Raw genomic sequence first — 20,036 nt, forward strand, 5'->3', positions numbered from 1 at the left:
GTTGGACTTTCAATCCAAGGGTTGCGAGTTCGAGTCTCGGGCCGGCAGGAATTGTAGGTGGGGGGAGTGAATGTACAGCGCTCTCTCCACCCTCAATATCACGACTGAGCAAGGCACCGAACCCCCAACTGCTCCCCGGGCACCGCAGCATAAATGGCTGCCCACTGCTCCGGGTGTGTGTTCATGGTGTGTGTGTGTTCACTGCTGTGTGTGTGCACTTTGGATGGGTTAAAAGCAGAGCACGAATTCCGAGTATGGGTTACCATACTTGGCTGTATGTCATGTCACTTTCAAGTGAAAATTTGATGTTTATCTGCTTACCCCCAGGACATCCAAGATGTAGGTGACTTTGTTTCTTCAGTAGAACACAAACTGAGATTTTTAACTCAAACCGTTTTTAGTCTGTCAGTCGTATAATGTAAGTGGATGGGAATCACGTCTTTGAGAGTCAAAAAAAACATACACAAACAAAACCAAATTAAACACTGCGGCTCGAGACGATACATTGATGTGTAAAGACAAAAAACGATCGCTCTGTGCAAGAAACTGAACAGTATTTATATAGTTTTTATATAGTTTTTTACCACCACCAGTGCATTACTGCCACCTATCTCTCAAATGGACCAATGACACTCCTAATTGAGATTGTAGATAGAGTATATAGGTGGCGGTAAAGCACTTATAAGTCTGCGATCCGCTGTAAAGCAAGAAGAAGACATGTCAGGCGCTGGCTGTTGAGAACGCACTCACTACAGATAACTTGTTTAGGACAGTTCGGACATTGCGGTGAAAATCAGAGGTAAAAAATGAATTAAACTGAACTAGTGTTCAGTTTCTTGCACAGATCGATCGTTTTGCGTCTTTACACATCAATGTATCATCACAAACCGCAGGGTTTAATTTGGTTTTGTTTGTTTTTTTGATTCTCAAAGCTGTGATTTCCATCCACTTACATTATATTACTGACAGACTGCAACGGTTTGAGTTAAAAATCTCTGTTTGTGTTCTACTGAAGAAACAAAGACATCTACATCTTGGATGCCCTGGGGGTACGCAGATAAACATCAAATTTTCATTTTTGGGTGAACTATCCCTTTAATCTTTTTTAATTTGAACTTTCATTGATGAATAGAAAGTTCAAAAGCACAGCATTTATTTGAAACAGAATAATACGTATTTACTTCTGATCAATGTAATGCATCCATGTGTTAAAAATATTAGTGTAATTTATTTTATTTAAAATTTAAACAGTAGTGTGTATGAGAAAATATAAAACTATGACACTTATTTTTGTTAAATGTTTTTGTGTTTGTGTTTTCTTTGAAATGATTAAAAATAAGTAAAGGTTTAATATTTTGTTTTATAAAGCAAAATACATTCATTTATTAATTTAGTTAATTTTAGAGTGGCTTAGAATATTTGAGAAAAAATGGGTAAATTAACTATATACTTTCTAAAAACTTCATATGAATCATATGATTAATTGTTATTTAATTGAGAGCCTTAGTTTTTTATCAGTAAAAAAAATAAAGACATAAACGAAGAAATAAATGTTTTTTAAAAAGCCACATTTTTTCCATGCAATAAATAGTTTTTTGCTTTTGCATTGGATCTTTCTAGAGTTTTTCTTTCACCATTTTTGCCTTTAGCTGCTCACTGGTATTCTCTGGTATTCTCTGTAAAACTGATTTGGACCTATTTGTTGTGAAAAGCATTATACATAAATTTGAACTGAGTTCTCTACAGGTTTATACATCTAACAGTACAGATCATGTTTAAATAATTTAGTACATCATAACATAAATACCAATTCTTTAATGTTTTTTTTAATTATCTTCATACTACTTTTCTTACAGTATATATGGGGCTTGAATTACATAGCCTTCATATATTACAAAAAACGGGGGTCTTTCGCATAGGGAATATCATATTTTTGGGTCCTTGGCATTAAAACGTTTAAAATATTTTTGAGGCCACTGTATAGTGTATAAAGTATAATACTAGACCATACATACAAACTATTTGAGCTGCTACATTTAGCACAGTGTCTATAGTCTGTCTAAGCTTAAAGAAAACATGGTGTATGTTTTTCTGTGGTTTACACACCCACACAACACACTCAAATATACATGTGTGGACCTGAAGAAGAGGTTTACACTGATCTGGTGACCAGCGGGCGTGAAATGTGGCCTGGATCGCACTGCCATCCCGAGGGTGTAAATTCTAGTCTCATGTCGTTTGCCCCTCCCTGACTCTATTTTCCCTCTGACAGGAAACACCTCCCGCTGCCCAAACTGCTTCTCTATGGTCTGGTCCCAGTGAGAGAGCCGCTGTGTATGTGTGAGTACAGAGGGCTGCTGCTTCTGCTGCTTCTCCTGATATCAGGCACAGATAAGTGTGAGTAGAGTGAGAAAGAGCGTGTTTGCTCTCAGCATTTTGTGTTCCCGCTTCATCTGCCAGTGTGTGAGGCCACTGCGCCTCTGGATACGGGACTCAACTTTTCTCCACCAGGACAATCTGGATAGAAACGATGGTTCGTTAGAAAAGGTAAGACATCAGATTTCATTTTTGTTAAAGGAATAAAACATCAAAACGATCTTTGACTTCAGAAAATTGTTCAGATATCAGATGTATAAAAATGTAATATGGGTGGATTAGTTTAGTTTAAAAGACCTTGCTGTTTCTTTTTAAGCAATTGGAGATTTTTTTCTGCCACAAAATATAACCAGGTGAAAAATCCCAAAGATTTACACTGAAGGAGTGACTCTAGTCTTATCAACCAGAATATCACCATATAAACCATTTAAAAACCAGAATATCACAATTACTGTAAATCATTTAAAAATCAGAATATCACAGAGACTTATAAGGCTGGAGTCTTCTGACCCTAGCAACTGAATTAAAATGCCCTAGCAACCACCCATAACCACCTAGCAACTCATTTGCAACTGCATAGCAATGCCCTACCAACCATCCACAGCAACTGAAACAGATTAGTAACCAACTACAACAGCCTAGAACCTGCAGAGCAATGCTCTAGCAACCACTCAAAACACCTTAGCAACTCATTTGCAACTGCATAGCAATGTCCTACCAACTACTCAAAACACCCTAGCAACTGCATAAAAAAACCTAGTAACCACCCACAATACCCTAGCAACTACATTGCAAGAAAATACTAACAAATACCCACAACATCTTAGAAACTGCATAGCAACACCCTAGCAACTACTCACAACAGCCTAGACATTGCATAACACATTAGCAACGCCCTAGCAACCACCCACAACACCCTAGCAACCAACCACAACACCTTTGCAACTGCATAGAAACAACCTAGCAACCACCCACAATTCCCTAGCAACTATATATTTGTGCAATTATTTATTTTATCAAGAAAATACTACACATAAAAAAGGCAGAGACTCTTTGCAAACCAAATTTCTTACATTCTTTAAATGGCTGAATACTTAAACCTCTTGGAACAGACTATAAACAAAATGACTGAAAACATGCTTTTTGTGGTCTAGCAGCTAAAGTTGTTAATAATATAACTATGTGATATCTCTTGAAAAAAAAAATGCTTTTAAAGATTGCTGATGGGAGAATATGCAGAAAAGCATGAGTTCAGCAGGTTCTGCTGCTACATGTCCTTCTGAAGGTTTGCTCTTCTGGGAAAGGCTCTGACAGGTGTCTGATGGTATGTTTGATGTCTTGATGTTTTGTCCTGTGTGGAACAGTCGTTGACTCACGGCTGTGGGGCAGAACGCAGGCAATTTAGCCACTGTCTGGTATGCTGTGTCACTAACAGGAATATTTTTGGAACTTGTGGCATACGTCCCACGCTAATTGGTACTTGGAGGAGGACTTGACAATGTTTACAAGCTTCTAGTGTAATCTCATATTCCTGGTATCCTAGTTCCTGTTTGTCTTTTGTTTATGTGAGGGAATGTAGTTTGTGTTTGCTAAACCACACTGGAGGGGCTTTACAGGACTGCAGAGAATAACAAAACTGAGACGCCACAGGAAAAGCATTTTTTTGCATTTAAACATTTAATTACTTCAAGTATCATGAATATTTTACTGTTTAAAATATGCTCTTTGTTTAGATAAAAATTTGCTAATTGATTATATAAAGGATAATTAAATACATTTTTATTACTATTATTACTGTTTTGTTCAGGAATATTTATATGATCATTTTTATATGATCATCAAATTTGCTCATATGCTAATTTTTTACATGAAGAATTGTTACCATTATTATAACAATGTTTTTAAAATTATTATTATTAAAAATAATAATAATACTAACAGTAATAATAATAAAATTATTATTTTTATTAGTGCTGACAAAGGATTAATCGCATCCAAAATAAAAGTTTTGTTTACATATTTGAAAAATATTTACATGTATATACATTTATATATTTATATTCTAATATTTTATATTATATATAAATGTTTAATATATAAACATAACATTCTTATTATATATATATATATATATATATATATATATATATATATATATATATATATATATATATATATATAATGTATATGCATGTGTTTGTATTTATCTATACATAATAAATAAATATACCACCCTTTACATACATATATATTATGTAAACAAAAACTTTTATTTTGGATGCGATTAATCGCAATTAATGTATATTTAATAATAATAATAATAATAATCAGTAGTAGTAGTAGTATATTCAATAACATTTATGTAATATATATTTTTTAAATAATTTAAAATATAATTGAAAAATATGATAATAATTTGATAATGATTCTAATTTGGTTTTGTAGAAATAATTGAGAAAATAGTTTTCTGATTTCTGAAGCAAAGAGAGAAAAAACTATAAATGAGATTTCACTTTATACAGTCAACATAATGTGCTTCACTCTAGTGTACTTAAATGTGTGCCCTAGCCCTGCCAAGAGCGTGGCAGATAGGGATCGGGGTGGCTGAGACTTTTTGGCCTTGATGGCATAGATTTGCTGTAATTACAGGCCCCAAGAGGAAACAAACAGGAAGACAATAACATGGCACCTCTTCTGTGATCCTGGCATGGTCTCAGCGTCTGCAGCTTTTATGGTGTGGACGCGCACACAGGAAGTCACCACATTTATAGCCTGATGCTTTTATTGTTTCCTCACTTGGGCCGGAGGAGATTCTGGCTCCAGCTTGGGAAATCCAGATGTTCAGCTTTAATTCTCCCCCTCCTCTTTTCCATCTCGGAGAGAGTGACACAAGCTGGATCCTTCCCAGTTTCCCAGGGAAGAGTCCCACGCAGACCCCGAGCAGCATGTGAACGACCTCAAAGAATCTCAGTTCCTGTGGGAAAAATGGGGAAGTCTGTCTGGGAGCAAAGAGTGAGACCTGGGTCAATGCAATAACAACAGCGGTTATAAATGGCCTGTGTGGAAAGAGACTGATATAATGCTGCTTAATGGCACAATTAGCGCAATTTCAGCCTCAGGATCTAAAATAAATAAGTTAGGGCCTATTTGTCTAATTATGTATAGCAGGGCATGTTGTTTTAGCTGTCCTCACCATGCTGAAGCAAGCATCACTGTTGGTTTTTCAAAAGCCCTAACACTAAGTGTCAAACTTTGCATGCAGCTCAACACTGTTTGTGCTGCAAACATGAATGATAGGCTACCTAAAATAAGCAACTAATCATAACACCCTAGCAACTGAAGAGTGACACGGAGGTTGCCAACCACAACACCCAGAAGCTTGTTTTGGGGGTTTTCTTAAACGTATGTCTGCTGTTTCTTAACTATATGTATTTTGTTCTACCACAGGGGTCTAATGTGAAATAAAGTAGAGAAGAAAGCAAGAGAAAGGAAAATCAGTCTGCCAGATAAAGCCAATATGAACCCCATACGGAAAGACATGGAGCTGCTGAGTAACAGCATGGCTACTTATGCCCATATAACAGGTAAGAGCATTCAACACTAACCACTCATTACTGTGCAGCTTAAGATATCAAGCGGTGAAAGGCAGCTGGTTAAACACTTCCATAGATTTGGGCCCCGTCACACTTCTGACCCCAAGAAGAAAATAACAACCCATTCCATGGACTTAAGTGTTCTGTTTGATTTGGCTTCACATGTCTGACTTCATAAGAAATGGCTTAAATGTTCCTAAAGGGGTTTAAAATGTTTCTTTAGTGTCAGGTCAATCTAGGAAAAAAATATCAAAATGTACTCAGTTAAAACTAAAATGACTAGAAATCAGCATAATAGAATGATTTGTGAAGGATCATTAGAACAGATATTTAAAATTAAAATAATAATACACAATATTACATGTTTACTGTATTTTTGATCAAAGTCTTGGTGAGCATAAAATATCTTTCTAACTCTGAGCTTTCGAATGGTAGTGTATAGCTATAGAAAATAAATTTACAACCTCCAAATGCCAAGTTCTGTCATGAAGCAGATGGCGCAGGCTGATCTCTGCTTGCCATCCACTAGAGCATTTCACAGCGTGCTTTCTGAGTTACTCTGAAACCCTCCACTTCCCCAGCTCCACCTGTATAGATCTGCTTCAGGTTATTTTATATACTATTTGTGCCGCAGCACTTTGTCTTAAATGCTCACAGCACCATATCAGTGTATGTTTTGGCAGAAGCAAATTCATGTACTTGCTTTCCAGCAGCAGCAGCAGCAGCAGCAGCAGCAGCAATAATCTACAACTACAATAACCAACAGCAGCAGCAATTCTGCAGCATAGCAGATCTATTCCGCCAAGGCCAAATACATTAACATTGTCATATCGTTATCATGCTAAAATCTTCAGAGAGTTGTTATGATAGAAATTTAATACTTAAGCATAGGATTGGATCAAGTGGTTTTCAAGATCATAAGAAACAAATTCATGTGCATCGAAAACTTTTGCTTTGTACACGATGCAGATTTTGAATACTGTATGCACGGAATTCCTGGATTTCCCCAAATGTGCAGTATGCAACAGAACACAGTGCATAGAATATCAAGTTCAATTCAATATCCCAATTCAAATAGACTTAAAATTTCAATTGATTTATCATTTAGAATCCAACTACATTAATATGTAATGTTTATTTAATATATCTATTAATAATTTTTTTTGATTCCGGGATGAAATATGACTTAGACATGTTCTTGACAGTTTTCCTTCTCTTTGAACACAGAGAACATGGAGAGCTTTGCGCTGTACTTCATGTTGGGTGTGTGTTCAGGTCTTCTGCTGGCCCTTGTCCTCCTCATACTGGGCATCGCCTGCAGACCGTGTTCAAAAACAAAAACACCCTCCTCACCAGACAAGAGACGACTGAAAGAGTCCAGTGAGGAGGAGGAGGAAGACAAGGAAGAGGACCAAAGTGAGGAAGGGGATGTTGAGGACCTAGAAGTCCCAGTGGTCACTGTGAGTCCCTTGAGTGATCAGACCCAGTTAAATGGAACCATTAAGAGTGTGAACGTGTTTGCTTCAGAGGAGGAGCTGGAGAGAGCCAGGAGACTGGAGGAGAGAGAACGGATCGTCAGGGAGATCTGGAGGAACGGACAGCCAGATATACTCGTCACCGGCACAGGAACACTCGGACGAGTTCACTATCACTAGTAGTGTTTCATGTGCTGGACACAGTTATTTCATGCAGATATGGAATGCCACAGGACCTGTGCAACAGATTTAGGTGTAAAGTACCTTTAAAATGGGACGGACTGAGTACACTCTTAAAAATATGGCTTCCAAAGGGAGGTTTTTATAGCAATGCCATCAAAGAACCATTTTGTATTCTCCAAAGAACCTTAGTGTGAAGAACATTGTTTCCATGAATGCTCAAGGTTCTTCACTGAACCACGGATTCCAACAAAGAAGCTTTATTTTTAATCATAGGCCTATGTTTAATCCCCATAATTCTGTTTTGAAGTCGTTTTCACAAGCCGTTGCTCATCTTCTAAATGATCAAGTTTTGATGGATCCATTTTTTTCTTTTGCATTTTTTATATATAAATACATTTTAGCACTTAATGTTTGTGTATATATACTGTATGTATTTTTAAATAAAAATAAAACCAAAGATTTTTACCTAATTCTGACACACATGCTTTATAAATGAGGAAGTAGCATTCATGTCATGAAGACATCACAAAGGCCCGTTCACGCTTAACGAAAACTACAGTATATTAGCAGCCAAACCAAATGCACGGTATCGTCGGTGCAGATATGCTGCCTGCAGCTTTAAAACAAATGTGCAGTTTTGTGTATTTTTAACGAATTTGGAGTCCCCTATACTATACACTTAACTGGAATTCACTGAATTATTAAGTTTAAAGGTTGCATTAATTAAGGGCGTGGCCACTAGAGTGGCAGGTGGATTGGTGCTGCTGACACTGCCGTCTAGCTAGGTGGGCGTGGTTTCAGCAACCAGCTCCCCCTCTTTGCCCATTTTCAATTATACGGGAATGACGCGCAGTGACGATTTAGAAACTTACGCGCAGTGACGATTACTAGAAATGTAGAGGTTTGTGTGTTTCAGCAGGTTGGAGCTCAGCTTTGCAGGAGCAAAATTGGACACACTGAAACTTAAAATGTGTAAAAACAAAAAAGTCCTGCAGTACAGTCCAACAAATATATATAAACTGGGAATTTAATCATGAAACAGGTCATATCACATTGCGTAACTAGTACTACCTCTTCATAAAATCTCTAAAAGGCTCCAGCTGTTGAGAGCAGCTGTTCCCACAGATGTGTCTTGCAAGGCCAATGCAACTCAAAACAAAAACAAGATGACATGTACCAAACAGAGGACGGGTTTTATTTCAAATTTACCATGGAGACTGAAAGCACAGTTAACAGACCGTAGATGTTAAAAGAAAGTTGAGTCACAGCATTACAGTACTGTCATCACAAAGCAGGATTTCTACGCTGAAAAGAAAGCAGCCGAGTCCCCCAGTTATATCCTTACAGCACAGCGTACAGAGATCAATGGACAAATACCACATGATCTAAACATGCAGCATGAACTATTTTACAGTTTGTTTGATAGTTTAACACAATGCAATAAATGCGTCATAAGCTTCATCTTGCATGTTCTGTTATTATCTACACTTTAAAATCTGATGAATGACAATCTAAAACTTGTGACAATTTTTTGGTTGCTCAAAACAGAAAAAATAACTTTTTAATTACACTTCACAAAGTGGACAATTTTTTTTAGTCATTAGTGGCATAATTTAAGGGAAGAAAATTTACTAAATTGGATGTTAAATATAGCGGAGAACAAATTTGTTAGGAAGAGTGAATCTGGACATTTTTAACAGATAATTTTCTGGAGAAAATCAGCCCAGAACACAGTGTATTGGTCCACAAAGGATATGCGCCAATGAGACTGAACCGTACACTAAAAGAAAAGAAATATAAAAGATTGCAGCATGTATGAAAGAATTTCACATGCAATTCCAAACAAAAAAGGGGAAAACTACTGGGAAAATCAAAAATGAAAAAAAAAAAAAAAAAAAAAAAAAAAAAAAAAAAAAGTTAAAAAGATTCATAAAACTACAGTTAAATCTAAGGCACAAGTGCACAGATTTATTGCACTTTGAAATGAAAATCAATTAATTTTATCCACCAAATGGCTGAATTTGTGTTTTCAATCACCCCCCACAACCCCAAAAACAAAACAAAAACAAAAAAAATTTGAAAAAAAATAATAGCAGGTTTGTTGCTATAAATGACATTTGGGGTTCTGCAGTCCAACATCTGAACACACAAAGATGCATTTCTCACGAGGACTCTCACCGAGTTAGAGACAGTAGAGAAGAACAGACACAAATGGATACGAATCAGTCTATGGCTTGGAAGCAGTGTTTTCCTCAGACTTGTCGTCATCTTTGTGCTCTGCGCTTCCATCTCTAATTTCTCCCTCTTCAGCGTTGCCCTGGAACATGTCGTGGGTCCACTTGGGGCTGCCGCCGCTCTTGCGAAATATGAAGGTGCCCCTGCCACGTGGGTAATTTCCTCTGCCACGCCCCCGAGTGTCCACCCACTTCATCTCCCCTTCCTTGTCCCGGTCGTCGTGCTGCAGTTAGATGAGAGAGACGTAAATTGAAACTCTCCAACTGGCCACCATGCAGCTTATACTGTCCCAAAATTGCTCACTTATACAAGAAGAGACTGTCTGAGTGACATGGCAAGCAACCCACCACCAGTTTGTTTTTAACGTGATGTTTACGGGGACGCATGTATATGAGAGCAATGTTAGCACACCTGGAAGTATTTCCGACTCTTGGGAGTGTATTCAGGGTCCTCATCTGGGGGTCGTGAAGGGCCACCCATATTGGGAGGGTTGTTGTTGTTGTTGTTGCCTGGGTAGTTTCCCCGGCTCCATCCTCTTCCTCTCATTCTCGGCTGCAAATAACAAACACAAGAGAAGAGCAGATAAAGTGAGAATTGAGAAGAAACAGAGACACACAGAGGAACAAATTCAGGATCATTGGAACACAAATATAAAAGCTCTAACGTAGACGGAATTGTGGAAACCAGTTATAAAAATTGAATTTTCTGTATAATGTGGAATATCAAGGAATTTAGGAAATTTGACTATTAAACCATCCATCTCAATGAAAACATGAACTTCAACTTCAGAACTGCTCTGAGAGTTAATTTTACCACCATTTCAGTTGATAAAAATGATCTTCAGATACCCACAGAAACTCAAAAGTCTTTACTTTCAAACCCAAAACTAAAATTTTGAACTTAAAATTACTATTGAACAGTAGAACACACTTCTCAAAGTAAACAACACAACTAACTTTTGTAATTTTACAGTAATTTGATTACGTTTTTAAAAAATTACATTTTTGAAGTTGTTTGCATTTATTTAATTTCCACCATTTTTATAAATTTGTATTTAATCATGAATCAAATTCAGGGAAAATAATCATAGGGCATTATTATTATTGCTATAATTATTATTGCTATTATTAAATAACAATTTAAATAAATCAAACGTTTTATGAATTAAATTGGTAAAACATGCTTTTTGATTAAAACTTAAACCATTAAAACAGAATTTGTGGGAAAAGAAATGGATTTCACATGGCCCTAAATCCCAATGAGCTGCATACCTAGATTTCTTTGTATTCTTATGAATTTTAGCTTAGCATTTAGTACATTACTAGGCTAAAATAAATAAGCCTACACTGAAATATTGTCTAGACAGCTTCACAATAAACTGAGGTCTCTCAAAGAAACAAATTCCATCTGTAACTCATCAATGATCAACAAGTTCCTTCAATGTCACAGAGCACTGCAAGATACTTACAAATCCCCGATCGTAACCCCCATGACCTCTGTCATATCCTCCTCGGTCGTATCCTCCTCGGTCATATCCTCCCCTGCCCCTCTCATAACCCCTTTCCATGTGGCCCTCATAGTCCCGGGGGCCGCGATCCATGGGTCCCGGATAGTCCCTTGACCCCAGACGGGCCTTGTTAAAACCCCCTCCTCCCTCCATGTGCTCCTCCGGATGGTACTCTTTCACTCTGTACTGACGAGGGGAGGGAGAGGAGGAGGAGGAAGAGGAGGAGGAGGGAGAGCGTTCGCGCTTCTTTTTGCTTTTCCTTTAGAATAAATGAGAAAGTTAAAAGTCCTCTGATCGGTGACTGGAAAATAATGAGTCTGCAGTTAAAGCCTGTTTTGAAATTAATATCTTCTGGCTATTTGTGATTACAAGAACTGTGATAATACACCATCTAAAATATGAGGATATATAACTAGATTTGCATTTCTCAAAGGAAAATATAAGTGGAAAGGTTAGGTTAAAGTGTTAGGCTGTGCTTTTGTGTGAATTAAATTCTACATCAGAGCCACTTTGCCATCTGTGGGAGCTGTATGAGAATAAACACACAATATAACACCATTATTTGCACAAACAAAAAAAAAAAGACCAAATTGCAATTTAAAACGTATGCAAATAAATTAGATAAAACTACTAATCACAATTCAGTATGCCAAAATGACAACATGAAATTTTGAATAATGAGCTTCAAATTAAGAAAAACCGACCTGCATTTGTACAAAGTTTAAATAAATGAATAGCACACATAACACTGAATACAGTGAACACTGAAGTCTGTATATTTGGCTAAATTAGAATTAGAACATTAGAATCATATACAGGAAATTTAAATTATACAACATTTAAAATATAAAGTAAAAAAATTATAATACAGTGCTTCCTTCCTCAATTACTATTTAACCATGATTCATTATTAAGAATCAAAGAGTCGAACATACTTTGATTTCTTGTGTTTGGAGGATCTGTCAGGGGAGAGTTCATGGCTGGGTGTGCGTGAGCCAGCTGAACTCTTTCCCCCCTCTCGCTTTTTACGGCGCTCAATAGCCAAGCGAAGGTCCAATGAATCACCCTCATGCCTTTTACCATGATCCTGTAAAGACACAATAATGTCCAAAATAATGAGCATATGTTCTTGAATCATTAGTGTAAACAACTAAAGGTAAGAATTCTTCAATTTCATCTTGAACTAGCATGTGATTTCAAATAAACAAACCTTAAAAGGACAGTTCATCCAAATACGAAATTTAACTCATTTACTCTCCATGTGGTAGTTACAAACCCAAATAACTTACTTTTTTTTTAATAAAAGATGATGCTTAGCAGAATCTCTTTTTAGGAATCTGTTTTCCGAACAATGAAAGTGAAGGTTGACTACTTTGATTGGACTACTTTCGTTGCACAAAAGCAGCATGTGGGAGATGTCTGATAAACATCTGTCATTTGCAAGAAAAAAAGGACAGATTTCATTTTTGTGTGAACTTACCCTTTAAAATTAAATTAATATGAATATATGATTAATTCAGGGTTAACCTAGGAACAAGAAGAAGAGGCTCAGAAAATTTGCCTCGCACTGAAATACTTAAGGCAATGAAAGTCAAAATCCAGCTGAAAAACTATCTATTGGCCATCTTTAGGAACAACCCAAATTCAATCCTCATTTTATTTAGTCACCCTCTATGACTGCACAGTCTTGGCTGATGTTGTCCAAGTTTTAATGAAACCAATGAAATGTGTGCAAATTTAGAAAGTAATGTGATAGGACATGATATATTGGACACCCACTGAAAACGTGACAGACGTCTATAAACACGACAAAAAACCCCCAACACAAAACAAAAAAATGAACAGATCTCATGGGAAAGCAGCATGCTCCATGCTTTCCCAATGCTGATTAGTACTGAGCCTCACTTTTTTGTTTTATAGACACATTTTTGAGGAGATATACTTACTATTGCATTGGTTAGCGGTCCAGTGAAAGGCTTGGACACGGGATCAATTGTCACTTCCTTTTCATTAGCCATTTTGTTTGGGCAAGTATGTACCCACGATTAATCATACGACAAATGCTGGAGGGTGAGAGCGTAACGCTCAGTAATACAAGACTGAGATTGGGGTTCTTGTGCATTAGCATTATACACATCATAGCACATTTCTGCTGTTTCAGCTGGTACACATTTGGGCAGGAATTTCAGATTTGAAAACGCTCTGTCACCTTGTAGCCGCTCTCTTCGAAATCCTCAAACAGGTGAGAGTGCTTCTTAAAAGCACTGGGAGACACATCGATTCGCCTGTGGAAAAACATGCAAAAAAATTATTAAGAGAGGATCAAGGCATCTAAACCATAATCCACAAAGCGTTCAGTAATACATGAGTGGAATGCGGACCAGAATACAAATACACCTACCTGTGGATCTCAGGACTCTTCCTCGTCTTCATCATTTCCATCTCTGCAGCTTTTCTTTGGTATATTCCAAATCGCTCACTCAGAGTCAGCCCAGATGATTGGAAATGTTGAGCTACATTCAGAAGGTAGGGAAAAAAGTCATTTCTTGCATGCCAACATTTCAGAATTTTCATATGTGAAGCCAAATTTTCGGAATTTCACAAAAAAAGAGAAAGGTCCTAGGTTTGCACCCTGAGGCACCTCAAACCACGAAGTGCAAAATTAAAATGAAAGATTAGACATAACCACCAGCTTAGTCTGGAATTACCTTTAATATGATGTACTATGGTGACTATATGTTGAGCAAATAGCTCTGATGGGCTTTTGCGAAGCTGAGCAGACTGAATATGCTGGAAGATCGAGTGAAACTCCTCATGATCTTTTTTACCAGGGTGTAAAAGATCCCGTGACAAACGTCTTTCTTTAGCTAATGCACCTGATGAGCTGAGGAAAAGCAGTGATAGTCATAAACACATACCCAAATGTCATATTAAAAAAAATAAAAAATGAAAAACAGAGCAGTAAATGTGACTTCAAATTCATACCTTTCTCCATCATCGGTGAATGCCTTTATACTGAAATTAAACTGCGGGTCTTTCTTCGCGGAGGATTTAGCTGGGGGTGAGGCCTCTCTTCCAGCTGGAAACAGTGGCCTGCCTCTATTCTCTGATACTCTGGATGGCGATGGTGAGGATGGACTGATCCTGCTCTTTTTCTTTTCTTTCTTCTTAGAGGCCTTCTCTTCTTTTCTAGACACATGCTTCCGACTGCGATAAAGTTCCTCGTCCAGTTCCTCCTCAACATCTTCATCCCATTTCCCAAAACGCTCTTCGGTTAAGTCCCGCATTGTGACAAGAGGTTTGTCCTTATACTTGGATTCTTCCTCAGTCTTCCTGTCTTTCATTTCTTGGCGATACTCCTCTTCTTCTGCATCCAGAAATGGAAGTCCTTTTTCAGTCTTTGAGCCATCATAGCCAGATTCAGACGCGTCGAAAACCGCTCTCAACTTGCTGCCGCTCTTCTCGCTGTCCGCGTCGCCCAAGCTTAAAGTCTCACCCCTGCCATTATCTCTGTCTGATAAGGGCTTTTTCTTTTCTGCCAAAAACCTGAAGTGAACGATCACAAATTAATCAGGTTGTACATCAAAACCAGATTGTTTTAGAAAAATTTACAAATTTTCAAACCAGCATAACCTTTAACAGCAAGATAAGAAAGTTTACTTATAACAATCAACAGTTAATACATGCGCAAACTTATGGCTCAACTTCTCAGCAATGCAGACACGACTAACCAGGATGGGTTTTTTTTCCATACTTACATCATTAAAACTTTATCTCCTAAATTATGGGATTGCAAACAACCTCATAGCACAGGTAAACGCCCATTTGTGACATTTGAGTTTGAAATTGGTTTCCATTATAAGCTCTATTCTTCCAAGGATCTTTGTTGCTGTACAAGGACTAAACACATTTGAGAGAATGATGATTGATTAAAAACTGCCTGGAGGACAAAAGAAAGAGGGAAAACATCCAAAAACAAAAGCAAAAACATACTTTTTGAAAGCGGTCGAAATGGAGGCTGATTTGTCTTCGGTCTTCAAGTCTTCCTTTGAGAAGGACCCGAAGCCAGTTGAGCTTGATGTCTTTGCCGGTGGACTTTTACTGGCAGGGCCGATGCTTCGCCACAGTGGACCACCATTGCCAGAACCTCCGGAAATGGACACTTTGATCTCTGACAGTCCACCAGAAGATGCAGCTTTGCGTTTGGGGCTGGCATCGTAGTTAGTTAAGCCTTCCCACTTGCTACTGGGCTCCTCTGGGGTGCTTCCTGTAGGCTTGGATGATTCCTTGCTGGTTCCCTTGCTTTCATTTGGTGAACCCCTTTCTTTGCGATCTTTAGAATGGAGTCGTCCAATGGTAGAGCTGCGTCGATGTGGGGATGAGGAACGGGAGGAAGAGCTGGAACGTCTGGAATGCACAGAGGACGATCTATCGGAATGACGCGAGTGGCTTCGGCTTGCTGATCTCTTCCGTGGCGAGTGGGAACGCGAGCGCCCCCTTCTAGGGCTGTACGAGTGGTCGTACTGCTGCTGCTGCTGGTGGTGGTCTCTATGGCCGTGCCAGTTGTTGGAACGGTAACCATAGTTGCTGCCACCTCTATGATAGTTACCTCGTGGGAAATAGCCACGCCCTCTGCCCCGGTACTGAAAGGGTCTCCGGTAGCCACGGAAACCACGGTTATACCCACGATTGCTCTGGAAATCTCTGGAAGGATAGTTCCTCTCCCTGCTGTGTGAACGGGATCTTGATCTAGAGCTAAAGGACATGAAGGATGGAAAATCAAAGGAATACAGGAAGATCAGAGAGAAAAAGAGAGAAAGAATGCAGTTATGATTTATGAACACTTGATGGCGCTACAGAATCAATATTCACACAAATGGCACTGTTTTTGTAATGAGCAACTTCTTTCCTTGACAAAGTGTTAAATCACTTCCTGTAAATTTCTGCAATGTATGCTAGTCTTACAAGCCCTTTACCACTGACTAAAAGATTACACCGCCTAAATGTATGCCTTCATCAAAATATTCTTAAATTATATATATGGAAATTTCATTTAAAAGTAAGTGCAACTTAAATTCATTACCTAAATCTAGCAATGCATAAAGTTAGACATGTTTAGAGCTTAACTACAGGCGCCATGGTCCAAATTTACCAGACTAAACCACACATTTGCTAACAAGAATATGTCTTACCGTTTGTGCTTTTTCATTGGAAAACAGGTAAAGAATAACATTTACTGACAAGCATATCGACATGCTAAGCCACATGTAGTGGGAAGAGGAAGTGACGACAAACAAAAGGAAACCGTTCTTATCCTAACACACACAGGACATGAACGATAAAAAGAGGTGGTCGGTTAGAAAAAAAGAGAAAAGCTTAGAGGAGGAGCAACCTTCAGGGAACTATGGCATCTTATTTTAGTGCTATTTGAATATTCATTCACTCTGGGTCAAGGGTACGATAAAGTGCTCAGAAGCAGCTGTTTTTAAACAGAGCTGCAACACTATAGCAGTTTAAAATAACCAGATTTCACATTTTAAATGCTATTTATAACTAACAGTTCGTTGCAAAGGAATTGGCTGTAATCTGCTGTATGTGTGTCTACCTGTAGCGACGCTTTCTGGACCTTGAGCGGGAGCGACTCCTGGAGTGAGATCGTGTGTAGGACCTCGATCTAGACCTGGATCTGGACCGGGACCGAGAAGCAGAATTCGGGGGCTTGGACATCTTTCTATTCACAGTATCTGAAAAGGGAAATCGCATAAAAACAAAGCTGTCACACTCATACAGTAGTGTAGAAATGTGGAGGAAAGTCCCCCTAATAATAAAACACAATTAAACCTTTATTGACATTAAACCAGACCAAAAAATAAATAAATAAATAAATCAGGCCAGCTAAACAACATGTGATTAACCAGTGTGTCATACGCAAAACAGATTTACCAATACTTATTAATTTTATGTCATCATTTACTCATCTGCCAAATCTGCACAAATTTCTTTAACAAAATATATTTTGACTTCCATGGCATGGTTTAAAAAAAAATTACTATGGACGGCAATGGTTACCAGCAACTGTTTGGTTACCAACATTTTTTCAAAATATCTTCTTTTGTGCTCAACAGAAGAAATAAATTCATGCAGGGTTGGAACATCATGAGGGTGAGGGTGAATGATGATAAAATATTCATTTTTGGGCATGGACTAACCCTTTAAGTGACCAAAAACTGATATGCAGAACTAACTTTGAATTGTTGTTTTGTCACTGCTACTTCTACTTTTTAAAAGTTTTTTTTTTTAACACAGTATCTACTATTTATAGGCCTAGCTCACAATGATTACTGTTATCCCTCCAGTAATCTACAACAGTATTGATCATGGTCACCTGAACTAAACCCTGTTTACGGTAAATGATGCAATTCCAATACATTATTTGTCTTCAAACATACTTGCTTTCCTACCTGATAAAAATTTATGGTAAGTGTTTTTTGTTTGTTTGTTTTTTTAACCTTGACCCACTATGGATGAATTCTGTGTACCTTGTGGACCAGATAAATCAAACATTAACAGAAAACAACTGAAAGTATGCAGCAGATAACCACAAAAATGAGAACCAAACTGACCCGATGAGCCAGAAAGCAGAGGGTGAAACTGTTTAAGTTAACAAACACGTCCTTATAATACTGTGCAAATTTTGCAGAAGTCATTTGCAATAAAAGAATGGCACACTTAGCCACTCTATTTGCAATATATACAACAGACTGGTTAACTATAACTTTATCAGAGGTTAAAAATCTCAAAGTGCTGCTTTTCCAGACTGTTCCATTTATCTAGTAACATGAGACGCCTAGGTTAATTGATATGGAGCATTATTCTGTAGGATAGAGATCTGTGTGTCATATAGCATGAAAGACTTGTATACATAAAGTCGGATTTGACAGTCAAATCAGGAACAGGAAAAACTGGCAAGCAATTTTCACCAAGTCCTTTGGGGTAAGAGACAGTCCAGTCAAGCTAGTTTCTAATCTAGGAAATACCATGGAAAAAACATTTGCATTGATCAAATCATCAGGACAGAGGACACTCACTGGCTGTGTCTCAAAACCTAGTGAGCTGTCTACCTAGACAGCAATTTAGACTCCAAAGGTACTAAATGGATAGTTCAACAGCCAATTTACTAAGTTTAGAGACATTGAGACACCCAAAAATGCTGTCTAGGCAGGTAGCAACCCTTCCTAAAGGGTCAAACTGCCTACTAGGCATTGTTTTGCTGTCTAGATAGGCAGCTCACTAGATTGAGACATTATGAAAACAGTACCATTCTTCAACTCTGTTCAGATGGTACAATCTCGATGCAAAGGCCAAGAAACAGCCATTTTATGAGACGCATTCAAAAACACTTTCGTTTTCACTTCTTTCATGTTAAGGGTGGAAATAAAGAACGAGTTCAGGAAAATACAGTCACTTTACAATTATAACTTCGATTTGATACGATCATCTACGGTCATACTCATTCGGGATCGTTTTAAAATTACAATTAAAGATATTTAATAATAACAACAAATAATATTTCTCAACATCAACGTGTTCAGAAAAACATAAACAAAACTAGCTGAACAATTATATCGGCATTTACAAGTAAAGCAACCAAAAGACGAATTAAGTTGCGCTGTTACGCTACCAAAATACAGAATGTTATCAAAAATACGATTCAGTCGCTGCGGTTAGCCATTATGCTAACACTAGCCCCATTAGCTCATTTCAAACGACTTAAAGCGCACACACGCAGAATCAATGGCAACAAAATAACACGAAACAGCATCTTTAGGAGAAATATCAACAGAAAATAGCGTTGAAGTGTTAAAATTTATATATATATATAAAAAACTCACCTGAGGGGCTAGTCTGATGTGATTAAAGCGAGCTCACTGGCCGAAGCGCTGCGCGCACGCGACGGAAGAATAACCTGTATTATACGCCAAATACTGGTCAATATACGTCTGATTTTAAATATACTATAAATATATCTATTTCGCACATATAACCTCTATGAGTTCAGGTATGTATGGTTTCTAAGCAATGAAACTGAGAAGTGGCCATTTGGTCTCCTCAGGAAACGCAAAATGCTTCGAGGCAGCGCAGACCCAGAGCTTCCTGATCAACACATGCGCGCGCACGCAGACGGTTAGACACGCCCCTTTCTTCTGCTCTACCGCAATGTTCTCTTTTTCTTTTCTTGAATGTAAATAAATAAAAACTATTAAAGTTGACTTCAAACTTGACATTTTAAGGTTTTTATAGGCCTTATAAATACACTGTTTACCCATTCCTCATTCCCTTTAGAGTTACTCACATTTGCACACAAATACTATGATCTCTGTCTATTTTTATTAATTAAAAAAAAAATAGCTGCATGTTAATATAATGTATGGCCATTTTTATTTCTCTGAGCTCTGCTGCAGCATCAACACAGGGTAATACAGACAGAGCGCCTCCATTTCAAACACCTGTTGAAAGCTTCTCGGAGTGACTGCTGTAATCACAGTTCAGAGAAATGTGCCAAGCACCAGGCAGCATTTCACAGAGAGCAGACACTACAGGGAGTAAGCCTGCATGAGCCAGTCTCTGTCAGATCTCTGCAAAAATACTATTGTTACAGATGAGTGT

The 20,036-nt window shown here is 37.9% G+C and overlaps 2 protein-coding genes across 2 annotated transcripts; one reads left to right on the plus strand and one right to left on the minus strand.

The window, feature by feature from the left end:
• The first annotated feature begins 754 nt into the window (after window positions 1-754).
• eva1bb (eva-1 homolog Bb (C. elegans)) lies at window positions 755-8,092 on the plus strand. Its single transcript, XM_042745705.1, has 4 exons — window positions 755-799; window positions 2,273-2,547; window positions 5,824-5,960; window positions 7,197-8,092. The coding sequence occupies exons 3-4, from the start codon at window positions 5,894-5,896 to the stop codon at window positions 7,622-7,624; spliced, it is 495 nt and encodes a 164-aa protein (XP_042601639.1). The 5' UTR covers window positions 755-799; window positions 2,273-2,547; window positions 5,824-5,893; the 3' UTR covers window positions 7,625-8,092.
• A 709-nt stretch (window positions 8,093-8,801) lies between these two features.
• LOC109060975 (thyroid hormone receptor-associated protein 3-like) lies at window positions 8,802-19,561 on the minus strand. Its single transcript, XM_042745704.1, has 11 exons — window positions 19,262-19,561; window positions 16,975-17,113; window positions 15,363-16,124; window positions 14,355-14,915; window positions 14,078-14,253; window positions 13,771-13,882; window positions 13,579-13,654; window positions 12,305-12,456; window positions 11,331-11,628; window positions 10,274-10,414; window positions 8,802-10,085 (listed from the first exon to the last, which is right to left on the minus strand). The coding sequence occupies exons 2-11, from the start codon at window positions 17,094-17,096 to the stop codon at window positions 9,855-9,857; spliced, it is 2,631 nt and encodes an 876-aa protein (XP_042601638.1). The 5' UTR covers window positions 17,097-17,113; window positions 19,262-19,561; the 3' UTR covers window positions 8,802-9,854.
• Window positions 19,562-20,036: the final 475 nt, after the last annotated feature.

This window comes from Cyprinus carpio, chromosome B19 (assembly GCF_018340385.1).
Source record: "Cyprinus carpio isolate SPL01 chromosome B19, ASM1834038v1, whole genome shotgun sequence".
In the NCBI taxonomy this organism is placed as follows: domain Eukaryota; kingdom Metazoa; phylum Chordata; class Actinopteri; order Cypriniformes; family Cyprinidae; genus Cyprinus; species Cyprinus carpio.